General features: G+C 37.9%; 1 protein-coding gene and 2 non-coding genes across 5 annotated transcripts; 2 read left to right on the top strand and 1 right to left on the bottom strand.

Moving 5' to 3' along the window:
- Positions 1-265: 265 nt before the first annotated feature.
- Positions 266-431, bottom strand: LOC111602026. The gene has a single exon (XR_002751585.1). It is a non-coding gene; the product is annotated as a U1 spliceosomal RNA (small nuclear RNA).
- Positions 432-1,250: 819 nt separating this feature from the next.
- LOC111601970 (cytochrome P450 4c3) lies at positions 1,251-11,345 on the top strand. Of its 3 annotated transcripts, none has more exons than XM_023318844.2 (8): positions 1,251-1,392; positions 9,007-9,122; positions 9,201-9,317; positions 9,381-9,540; positions 9,616-9,685; positions 10,159-10,441; positions 10,505-10,784; positions 10,843-11,345. In XM_023318844.2, the coding sequence occupies exons 2-8, from the start codon at positions 9,030-9,032 to the stop codon at positions 11,181-11,183; spliced, it is 1,344 nt and encodes a 447-aa protein (XP_023174612.1). In that variant the 5' UTR covers positions 1,251-1,392; positions 9,007-9,029; the 3' UTR covers positions 11,184-11,345. The 3 variants fall into 3 exon arrangements, with proteins under 3 accessions (XP_023174612.1, XP_023174611.1, XP_023174613.1); XM_023318843.2 differs by lacking the exon at positions 1,251-1,392 and adding an exon at positions 3,989-4,367; XM_023318845.2 differs by lacking the exon at positions 1,251-1,392 and adding an exon at positions 8,206-8,437.
- LOC111602025 lies at positions 1,286-1,451 on the top strand. The gene has a single exon (XR_002751584.1). It is a non-coding gene; the product is annotated as a U1 spliceosomal RNA (small nuclear RNA).
- Positions 11,346-11,886: the final 541 nt, after the last annotated feature.

The following is an 11,886-nucleotide window of genomic DNA, read 5'->3' as shown; positions in this document are numbered from 1 at the left end:
CAATAACAGTTTCTACTTATAAACACACATCAACGATAAAGAGTAGTCGTCAACGTAGGGGCTTCGCCTCTTCCGTAACACTCAATGCAAGAAGATCAAGTTCAAGAGTTTTTATATTGTAGAAGCAAACTAGAAGAGATGCATGGACAATGACCGCATTGATGTTCGCTACACGCTCGTTCGCTTTGACCCAGTGTCCCAACAGCTTATTCAGCGGTAGTCACGTATTCAATACGTTTTTCACACAAATATATATATATATTAATTCGGGACGGCGCGAACGCCATTCCCGGCTACCAAAAATTACACGCACGAGTTATTCACATTAGGAATAATCGCAAAGGTCAACTCAGCCGAAAGTGCAATGACCAAGCCTCGCTCCGGAGGAACCGCCTTCGTGATCACGGTTAACCTCTACGCCAGGTAAGTATGCTTTTCTCCTCTCTGGAACAGCCACTCCAATATGACAGTGCTAGAACCGTTTGAGAATTATTGTGTGCGCGCAAGTGAAATTTTCTACAGCTAACAAAACGGCAAAGCATACGTTACCAACAATTGGGTATGTGTGCGTGTGCTTGTGTATGCACCAACAGGCAAACATATTTCTGCTTGTGTATAAGAGAGGGATGTCCGCTTACAGGCAGCGGAAAGAAAGAAAATTATTAATGTAATGTTAGTAGTATGGTTAATTTTTCTAGAAATCACTTATTTTGTTGAAATTAAATAATTCGTTTTATCAGTTTTTATTTTTGATAAGCATTTGTTCTTGAATATAAATCTTGAATGGATTTATCAGCTATCAGATATTGAATGTATATACATATGTATGTATGTATGTACAAATGCTGGGATTTGTTGTGCTTTCTTATCTTATAATCGGCCTTTGCCATTCCTATATGTATCCAGAAGTTTGGTATTTACCTATATTGATTGTTACCAAAAAAATAACAATAACAAGTGTACAAAAGAATTTTAGTGATATATATTTAGTATACATATATTTATAAATTATATCATTTCATCAGATATTTCGTTGAAATATAAATAATCTATTCGTTATATTTAGATTCTTATACTTTCTTTTCACTATCATGCAATGCAGTAAAACTAAGAGTATATTTATATAGGAACCACTTTCAACCCTTAACATTGACTCTCTCTTTCCTCATTGCAAGGAATCTAGTTGCTTTTGCTACTTTCACTTGTGTAGACATTTTCACAATATAATTCTCAAACTGTTGTGGCGCTGTCGTATTGGAGTGGCTTTTCCAGAGCGGAGAAAAGCATACTTACCTGGCGTAGAGGTTAACCGTGATCACGAAGGCGGTTCCTCCGGAGCGAGGCTTGGTCATTGCACTTTCGGCTGAGTTGACCTTTGCGATTATTCCTAATGTGAATAACTCGTGCGTGTAATTTTTGGTAGCCGGGAATGGCGTTCGCGCCGTCCCGAATTAATAAATACATAAATTTAGATAAAAAGGTTGTGTGGACAATACATGCTAAAGGTGCACTTGTAACAGCTGCACAAATTACATCAGATCTAAGATTTACTTTAGCTTATTAAAGCGCTGGGTAATATAACTTTTGATACATCATTTGCAATTCCGTACAGAACTTAAACTTCTTCGCTAAGCGAGAATTATGTTTTGTGAATTTTCTTAAACAAAAGGGGAAACCCCGCCATCATCTGTGCAGATCTCTATTTTTAGGCAATCTGGTTATTCAATTGTGGACAGTCATATGTGTTATGTTCATAAAGTCGAAAATACAGACGTGAATGAAAACATGGTAGTAAAGGATTACTGTCTTAAGTGTCGATGTGCTGAACGCGCAGTGACTTGCTTATTTGACAGAGCTGGTTTTTATTAGAGAAGCTGTTAATTTGTGGCCAAATTTTACTTCCTTTATTGTGGCTGCAACGTGATAGAACAATTATTTTTTTGGGGAAGTGCGCATAAAACAGTTTATAGACTGAGCCATATTGATATTTATCTAGATACTCGCAGGTATAACACGAGCTAGTATCTATTATAATAGGCAAGGTCATATGAAGAGCATGAAGGTAAAGCTTAGATATTTTTTGATACATTCTACATTATATTCACGTTCTCTTCTCTTTTCTGCTCGTTTGATTGTCTCATCAATTTCAGTAAGAAAGTAATTTAAAACTTGTTTGATTTTTATTCAAAGTAGCCTTTGTTAATTCGAGTTGTTTTTAATTTTTTTTTCGATTCGAATATGCCAGACGTTCTGTTGAACCCAAGTCTGCACATTTAATTGGTAAATTTATTCAAGAATATTTCGATGGATCGTTTTAATAATAAACAAAAAAATGTTTTTGTTCTTAGGTTTCTGTTTATGCTTTAAGTTGGCAAAAATCAATAAATTATATAGTCGACTAGAAGATGTCTTTACCAACAATTATATTTATTAAAAAAATGAATATCTATAATATAAATTCGACAATATCATGGAAAATATACCTACTTTTAAGCACTTCTCATATTTGTATAAAGTAACAATATGCCTCCCTTCTTGGATCCTCCGATAATTGCTGGGTATAAAAACGATACCACAAACTTAAAATTCGATTGAATAATAGTTAATTTTAAGGTAAATAACACACGTTAGACTTCAAGAGAACTTGATTTGTTACGAAATTGTTGTGAGATAGAATACAATGCGGAACCAGTTATACAGTGCTTTAATTGCTGGCAGCCCTGACCATGAACATATTTTCCATTATACTAAGCCCGCTGCCAAAATGTTTTGATTTGGAAAACTTGTCTACGACCTTGGACCACTAAGACTAAGAGTTAAAGCGTAATTATCTAATAAAGTTCTAATTGCGAATGGCCAATTGCGGATTTGTTGAGGTAGGTGGAAGGCAGAGTAGAGAAAAAGTCGACTTGATGCGAGTTTTAAAATTCTGACCACTCGAAATAAACGCTCCAATTTTAGTGGCGGACATGACACAGTCAAGTTGTTTTAATTGCACTCATATAATGAAATGTGTATATACTGCTTGTCTACCTGACAGACGGGCAGCCCAAGATTTTAATAGAATCAAAGCGATTTCATCCCAAAAACACCTGCTAATTGCGCTCGTAGGCCAACAACTGCAACGTTTGAATGCCACAAACGGCAGCCCAAACCAAGCCGGTAGCCAAAACTCTAAGCCCAAACCCCGACTGACGACAGATAACAGCCAACATAGATCCAACAGAACTGTCAAGCAATTGTCCACACACTTTACTGCATATGAGTTTTGAGAGACAAATACAAGGGCAGCAATCAAAGCCAAAATAAAAACGAGTGTGAATGCTGCAAATGGGCTTAATCAACTGACTTATACTCTGTATAATCATTAAAGTAGCTGCAGCGAAACTAACTTATAACGGGAGACTTGAAAATTATTAGATCAACAACTGTCATAGGCATGTGGGCGTGGCTACAGGCATTTACACATTTCTCGTAAAGAAAGTCCTGGTTTAACCTTAGCTAAATTTCAAACTTTGAATACCAATACTATTACCATATGTAAACCAAGGATAGAGACAAGAGGCTATCAAAATATGCTCTTTTTCAAATACGCACGAGGTATTAAGCAAAAAAATAAATGTAATCACAAATGCACAAAAATCATGGCAAAATTTGTAATGCCACAAAACACCAGCCACAGCGCCGCAAAGCGCCGACTCATGTTGAAAATATATATACATTTCGAGAAATACGTATATAAGAAAATGACAATAGCATTTGGAGCCAACTGCTACTACAGCAAAAATGAGTACAGGCCGAATAGTAGTAGATTTTCTACTGCCTTTTCACAGCGTCTACGCGATCGGCTTCATCTCCGGCTCACACAGACACAGCAGCCGAGCTGAGCGACGAAGCTCGAAAAGCCGAAACGCCAAGCCGAAATTTTAGCACTTCTTTTTAAATTTTTATGCAAACTCGAGTTTTTTGTTAGTTGTGTGTCGGAGTTCGCAGCGTTTGTGTCGAATAGAGAGCACGAAGCCGGGTCCGGGTCAACATCGAACAAGAAAAAACTAATTCGAAATTCTGTGTGTATTTATGAAGGATATGCCAAAGGCTGTTGGCCAAGTGTAAAACTGTTTTGTCTCTCGAAATGTCTTCAAAAGTTTTCAGTTCATTAATGGCCGAGAGCATTTTGCTCTCGAAAGCCGCTCAGATCATATCGGGCTATTCGCCTGTAACCATATTTCTCCTGGCGACAATCACCATATTTCTAGTGGTCTATAACAAGCGACGCTCGCGTTGGGTAAAATATATCGAAAAAATACCAGGACCTGCCGCACTGCCCTTTCTGGGCAATGCAATCGAAATGAATGTGGATCATGACGGTGAGTTTAGTGTAGCTGATCTATATGTCAGACCTCTTGTTGACTGGACCCTGAAATATGATCTGATCTGATTGAATAAGCCAATAAAACTAGCAACAAATGAAGCATAGACTTGGTTTAAGTTGCTAATTAACAGACAAGCAACACAAAATCAATACCATCTGTGATTCTCTACGTGAATCAATACGAGTGTGCTCCGTATTTCGTTGATCTAAATGTTAACGAACTCTGTATTACTTTCAGTTTCACTTTCATCTTTTATTGCTCGAACTATCAAGGAATCTCTATTTTTAGAATGGTTCAGTTACGTGATCAAACAAATGCCAAATGCGCAAAGAATATAGTTCGGAAATGTGCTAATTGCCATGACTTTCAGCAGAGTAGAGTAATTGTTTAGCAAAGAGATGAGCTTCATTTCAGTTATATAATTACTAGTCATTTCTTAATTTTTTGACAATATCAACAGCATTAACACTCGCTAACAATAAATAAGTTGTATGCGGCTTAGAGCATTCAGCTTAATAAATTTTATTTTTATAGTTTGTCTTTGCAATTAAGACTTTGATTTAAACAATTTTATACATAAATTATTTTGCATTATACTATATCATATTATTTTTGATTATTCAATTTAGATGGAGTTGTGTTTATTTTTGCAACCTATTTAATTTTCTGTAATAAGACCTTCGGCTCAGTTGCAAAATAAAATGAACATAAATAACCGTAGAAGGTGTGCATCACATAATTATTTTAATTTTTTGAGCAGTGCCAAATTTGAACTTGATATGAAGTAAGCTGGCAAAAACTTTCACCAACTCAAAAGAAAAACACACCAAGCTACATATAAGGCCCTTTTTGTTAGTGTAAATAGCGGAAATTCAACATTTTCTGATTGAATGATATTAACTTCAAAATAATGTTAAGCAGCTTTATAAAGAACTGAAGCAGCTATAAAAACGGTAGCCGATCATAAATACAGTTAAACATCAAAAACAAACGACAAAAAATACTTGAGATATTGTAAAATAAACGGTCATAAAACTCTGTGGCACACGAAACTCCCAAAAAGTCGTAGCCAAGCCATGGGACTGAGCCGGACGTGCGCTTGAATTGATCTTGGACTTGCTCTTGCTCATGATCTTGATCTTGATCTTGGCATACAAAACTAGTTTAAAAACCATCCGAACAGCTGATAAACTTGAGAGTCGTTTGGAAAAGCACCAGACTTTGAACGTTCAATAAATTTTCGAATTAATTCACTTGGCTAATCTAATATAATAGTTCCGCAGCAGCAAGAAAATTAAAGCATAGATCAATTAACACACATTTAAATGCGGAAACGATATTTTGAAACACAAGAAGCACAAACAGATTAGCTGATACATAGATGCATAGATGTATAGATACATAGATACATAGATACATAGATACATAGATACATAGATACATAGATACATAGATACATAGATACATAGATACATAGATACATAGATACATAGATACATAGATACATAGATACATAGATACATAGATACATAGATACATAGATACATAGATACATAGATACATAGATACATAGATACATAGATACATAGCATAGATACATAGATACATAGATACATAGATACATAGATACATAGATACATAGATACATAGATACATAGATACATAGATACATAGATACATAGATACATAGATACATAGATACATAGATACATAGATACATAGATACATAGATACATAGATACATAGATACATAGATACATAGATAGATAGATACATAGATACATAGAGATATAGAGACATATGCAGATATTTAGCTATAGGTTCATCAGTTGGTCAAGTTCAAGATCAGATGTTAATTGTGTAGGAAACACGTCTTTAATATATTAAGAGTATTGAAATCTACATATAATTTCTAAATGATGCTAACGCTATTCTTTTTGAGGTGCGTTTTTTGTTATATGTTACGTCTGGTTCTTTGTTGTCGGTTCTTTGTTAGAGATTGCTGCCAGGCAGAGATTAGTGAAGTGGTTTTTCTGGCTAGATGAGATTTTGGTAGCACGCAGTACAGCAGAAGCGGAAGTTAGCTGCCTTCGAGGCACACTCTTGATATTTGCGCAACTGGTTTAATTATGCCTTCATTCGCATTAATAAATTTGATTGTAAATGCATTTATATTACCTTTGTTGTCTGTGGATAGAACGAACTAGAGGGAGATACGTATAAAATTAAATTTGGATGTTATAAAAGAAACAAAGTCATATAAAACCCCGCCCAAACCTGATCCTATGAAAGACTTAAGTGCAATTTTAACAAGTCCAAATATTTTTTTTCTTCAAATTAAGCTTAATCAATTGACCAAGAAAAACTTGTTCTGAAAACAGTCAAATCATTGCGAAATAAATATTTAAATATATCTAAATAAAACCTAAATTAATAAATAAAAGAAATCTTAGAGAAGATAAGGCTTACGAAGCGTTCTTTATTTCTTTATTTTTTATCAAGTTCTTAGCTAAAAAAATATATGTAAAATATGCAAATAAGAAACATTATGGAAAATTAATTATGTGCTCATGGCTCATAGCTCTTGGCTATATTTTTTTATTTTGCCGGTCGTAGATGTGTCTGCAGTTCAGTTCAAGGCAGTCGAGGAACCTGTTGTTGTAATTTATGGATGCTTGTCGATAGGGGCTGCCCCTGCTGCAACAACTTGAATTAACTCAAGCGTGTTCTAATATTTAATTTAAAAATGATTTGAGAACACTTCGAACGACCAAACAGTAGCATCCACTTGCGGCATGACGCGGCAACAAGTGATGTCGGCCCAAGGTCGATTTGGTGGCCCAAGTGTCAGAGATTCTCAATTCATAATTATCCAACTAGAAGCTGTTTAAGACTGGCAACATGTTTGAAGTGTATACAGATACCAAGGCCGGCGTCGGATTTTCTGAATTCAAGTTCTAGTGTTAAGAACATTTGGCAGTCAAAGCCAACTTGTCTGACTCAGTCTGCTGAATCTGACACTCAATCTGAGTTTGAGTTTCGAATTGAGTTTGCGCTTAAGTTTGAGTCTCTGTGGTCGTGGCCGCTTGCCGCTTGGCATTGACTGCCAGTTGAACCGAAAGTTTAACCTTTATATCATATGTAATTATGCATATATCCTTTATATTTTATATATATGTTCACGCTATCTTCTTCGGCCTGGTTCATTTTAATAGATTATTAGCAACTCAACAAGAGATTTTATTTCTTATTTAATGTGCCACAATTTGGCTCCAATGACAAATTGTTGCATTTCATGAAGCACGTCATAAATTCAAATTGTTAACGCAATTTAAGGCAGTCAAACTTTTAGTGACTTTTTTATGTTGAGTTTGTCAACAAGCTGGTCAGCAGCAACAACGGCCCACGAAAAAACATAATGAATACTGTGAGCCGGTAAAATATTTGAAATGCGTTTTGTTTTGCTTCTCTCTTTGCTTATTTTTTTGCACGTAGGAAATTTGATTGTTACCTATTTTTGTATATATATATATATTTATTTTTTTTGCTATGTTAAAACATGCAAACTTCCGACGAGCTGATCAAAAGCGGCCCCAAGGGAGCTGGACAGGCGGTCAGAGTAGGCGATGCCACATACCTGCAGCCCGGTCAGCCAAAGAGGGGCAGCAATAGCCGCTTTGAGGTGTTGCTTCTCTTCTTCTTTTTTTAAAAATTCAGGTTGACGCTTGAGCTTTGGGTTACATAAAATCGTTATTAGACATCTCTGAAAGAGACTGTGAGTGTGTCCAAGTTATTGTTGTTGTTGAGTGTGAGTGTGTCATCGTTTTAATTAATGCAACAAACGACCAGAAACCCGGGCTGCATGAGCAACGTGCGCCGGCTCAGGTTTCTCGGCCCGTAATAGAGGGCATAAAAAACAAAAAAGAAAAGAAAAACCCAAGAAGCTGCCTAGACGGAGCAGCTTATGTTATTTATGTTTACCTACGTGATAAACAAGTGTAACATATTAAAATTAACACAACGTTTACATGACGACGGCCTTGATTGCTTCTCACACTCAATTTGTAAGTTTTTATTTTTCTTTAATTGATGTCGCAAACAATTTTCACACGCGAACTGAAAACTTGGGTATATTGCTCTGTAGTTGAAAATAAAACCTAAAACAAAAGTTGAATTAGACTAGACAGGAGGTGAAGTTTAGTATTGATATGGTATATGATATATGATATGAATCTCTATTACTACCAGTAAAGCACTTACATAATTTAATTCAGTCTACTCAAGGAGCAGGAGACATACGAGCAGCTCTATACTACTTTTAAGATCATTGTCTTGTACAATGTCTGGGGATAGCTTGTAGAGGAAGCATTTTATGTGCGGCGTCTGAGATCTCTGCTACCATCTGTTGCTTACCATTGTTAAACACTGTTTGGTCTAATTTATGTGTACAAGCTGATCTGGTAGTCATCTGGCAGTCCAAACAGTGACAGCAAAACTTATTTATTATTTATGTGTACTTAAACGCTCGTTAACTGTCTGTCAGTCAGACAGACGGCTGGCTCGCAGAGCACTGGCCATTGAGACAAATTCGTAACTGGTTTCTTTTTGTTTGTGATCTTTTATGGCTTTACAGAGCTATTCAATCGAGTGATAGGCATGCAAAAACTTTGGGGCACACGCATTGGCATCAATCGCGTCTGGCAGGGCACCGCGCCGCGAGTTCTGCTCTTCGAGCCGGAAACCGTAGAGGTAAGTGAAGAATCACTGGCTGTCATTATAGAGAAAGAGAGAGAGAGTTCTATAATATTTACCACCTTTCCCTTACAGCCCATACTTAACAGCCAGAAGTTTGTGAACAAAAGTCATGACTATGACTATCTGCATCCTTGGCTAGGCACAGGCCTGCTCACCAGCACAGATCGCAAGTGGCATTCTCGCAGAAAGGTAAGTCTACTTAGTGATCCACATATAAATAAATATGAATATAGATTTAATTGCCACTTGCAGATTCTGACGCCCGCCTTTCATTTCAAAATTTTGGATGATTTCATTGATGTTTTCAACGAGCAAAGCGCCGTCTTGGCTCGCAAATTGGCCGTGGAGCTGGGCAGCGAGGCGTTCAACATTTTCCCCTACGTCACACTTTGCACTCTGGACATCGTGTGCGGTAAGTGTCAATGTCACAGCTACACCTTTACATATGTAGAGCATATCAAATAACCTGCTGCTAATTGCGTCACAGAAACTGCCATGGGTCGCAAAATCTACGCGCAGAGCAACAGCGAATCGGAGTACGTGAAGGCGGTCTATGGGTAAGTCTAAAAAGGACTACTAAACAGTAAATAATATAATAATATACAGTTCGAAGAACTAGAATTCAATCGTGCAAGTTATAAGCGCAATGTTATCAGGGGCGACAGCGAAAGGGCGTATAATATTGAGAGCTGTCAGTGCAAATGTCAAATGTTTTCCCACTCACACACTCCACATTCGTATGCGCGCGCGTGTGTGTGTGTGTATTTGGGGTGCTCTTCACTCAAGCGAAAAATATGCGAGATTAAGATGTCAATGGAAAATGCTGCTGCTGTTGCTGCTGATAACATGCCTCATAAAGCGCACAGATACTCGGACAGGCAGACAAGCGGACAGACTGACGGAATGACAGTCACAGGAACCGACGCGACCGTCCGACAAACAGACAGAGAGACAGTCACTCTAACACTTGACTAAGTTTCAATTTAATGCAACACTTTTCCCATCTGTTTGACAACCCTCACGCACACAGCATTGGCTCCATTGTGCAGAGTCGTCAGGCCAAGATCTGGCTGCAAAGCGATTTGCTTTTCCGCCTCACCGAGGACTACAAGACGCATCAGAGCTACATTAATACGCTCCACGGCTTCTCCAATATGGTGATACGTGAGCGCAAGGCGGAGTTGGCTAACAATAACAATAACAACAACAACAACGAGATGCCCGATGCCTACGATGATCTGGGCAAGAAGAAGCGTTTGGCATTCCTCGATCTGCTGATTGATGCCTCCAAAGAGGGCACAGTTTTATCTAACGTAAGTGAGAAAACCCGTTAAGGAAATTATAGCAAATATATATATAATATATCACATTTATAGGAGGATATACGTGAGGAGGTGGATACGTTTATGTTTGAGGGCCATGACACAACTTCAGCCGCTATTTCGTGGACATTGTTTTTGCTGGGCGCCAATCCGGAGTATCAGGAGCGTGTGGTTGAGGAACTGGAGTCCATATTTGGTAATGACACAGAAACACCGGCCACAATGAAAAATCTGCTGGACATGCGTTACTTGGAGTGCTGCATCAAAGATGCCCTCCGACTGTTTCCCAGCGTTCCCATGATGGCGCGCATGGTGGGCGAAGATGTAACCATCGGTAGGTGATCCATTAGGCGTTCGTTTAAGATTATGTTTTAATATTGATCTTGGTTTAGGTGGCAAACTGGTGCCCGCCGGAACTCAGGCTATAATTATGACCTATGCCCTGCATCGCAATCCGCGCGTCTTTCCCAAACCCGAACAGTTCAATCCAGACAACTTTTTGCCCGAGAATTGCGCCGGGCGTCATCCCTTTGCCTATATACCCTTCAGCGCTGGACCGCGCAATTGCATCGGGCAGAAATTTGCCATTTTGGAGGAGAAGGCGGTCATCTCAACAGTGCTGCGAAAGTACAAGATCGAGTCTGTCGATCGTCGCGAAGATCTAACGCTGCTCGGCGAACTGATTTTGCGACCCAAGGATGGGCTTAGAGTAAAGATCACGCCACGGCACTAAGGCTGCAACTCATCCAAAGTATTTTAACTTGTATATATTTAGTTTAAGTTGGATCTTAAGTGAAGATATGCTAAATTAGCGAATAACTCCACGACCTCTGAACTTCTAACTCAGTGAACCTAAATTGTTTAGTCTATAGTTTTATGCTTAATAAAAAATACTTAACCAAAAAAATATATAAATGTTTTCTAGGATATAACTGCTTCTATGGGAAATCGTAGCGTATATATTCTGAATTATACCTATCTAAGCTGTAGTTCTATATTATTGTAGCTGATTAATGGAAATTGCTTTGTCGTTACTTATGCATGGATGCCTTATTTTGAGCTCTGTATACTCACAGTAAGCTAGTGTACCAAATGTAGCTACTATTTGGTACAGTTTGTTGTAACGCGTTTAGCCAAGACACAAACCGTCTATTAAGATCAGAGAGTTCGCGCAGAAAAACAAGTGACCAATAGATGGCGCCACTAGTGTCATCCGAGCTAGTTTGCAATGCTAATTAATATTTTCTTTACGAACAACTTTACCTGTGCACTCAACACGTTTTCACAGACTACATTTGAAACTGGAAAATGGACAATCATCAAGTCATCAACAAATGGCGCCATTTGGCTTTTGGCTTTGCCTCCGTGTGTTTGTGTGTGCGAGTGTGTGTTGTTGCTTTGTGACCCGTTTCCTTTTCGCAATTGGATCGGCGCCA

Source organism: Drosophila hydei, unplaced genomic scaffold (genome assembly GCF_003285905.1).
Source record: "Drosophila hydei strain 15085-1641.00,03,60 unplaced genomic scaffold, DhydRS2 tig00008119-arrow-pilon, whole genome shotgun sequence".
In the NCBI taxonomy this organism is placed as follows: domain Eukaryota; kingdom Metazoa; phylum Arthropoda; class Insecta; order Diptera; family Drosophilidae; genus Drosophila; species Drosophila hydei.
This window is presented reverse-complemented; position numbering and strand designations above follow the sequence as displayed.

Bases quoted from the DNA above. Each gene is read 5' to 3' on its own strand.
- LOC111601970 (XM_023318843.2), top strand. From the start codon at position 4,133: ATGTCTTCAAAAGTTTTCAGTTCATTAATGGCCGAGAGCATTTTGCTC. The intron at 9,541-9,615 runs GTAAGTGTCAAT...ATTGCGTCACAG, and splicing joins CACTCTGGACATCGTGTGCG to AAACTGCCATGGGTCGCAAA. The intron at 9,686-10,158 runs GTAAGTCTAAAA...TCACGCACACAG, and splicing joins TACGTGAAGGCGGTCTATGG to CATTGGCTCCATTGTGCAGA.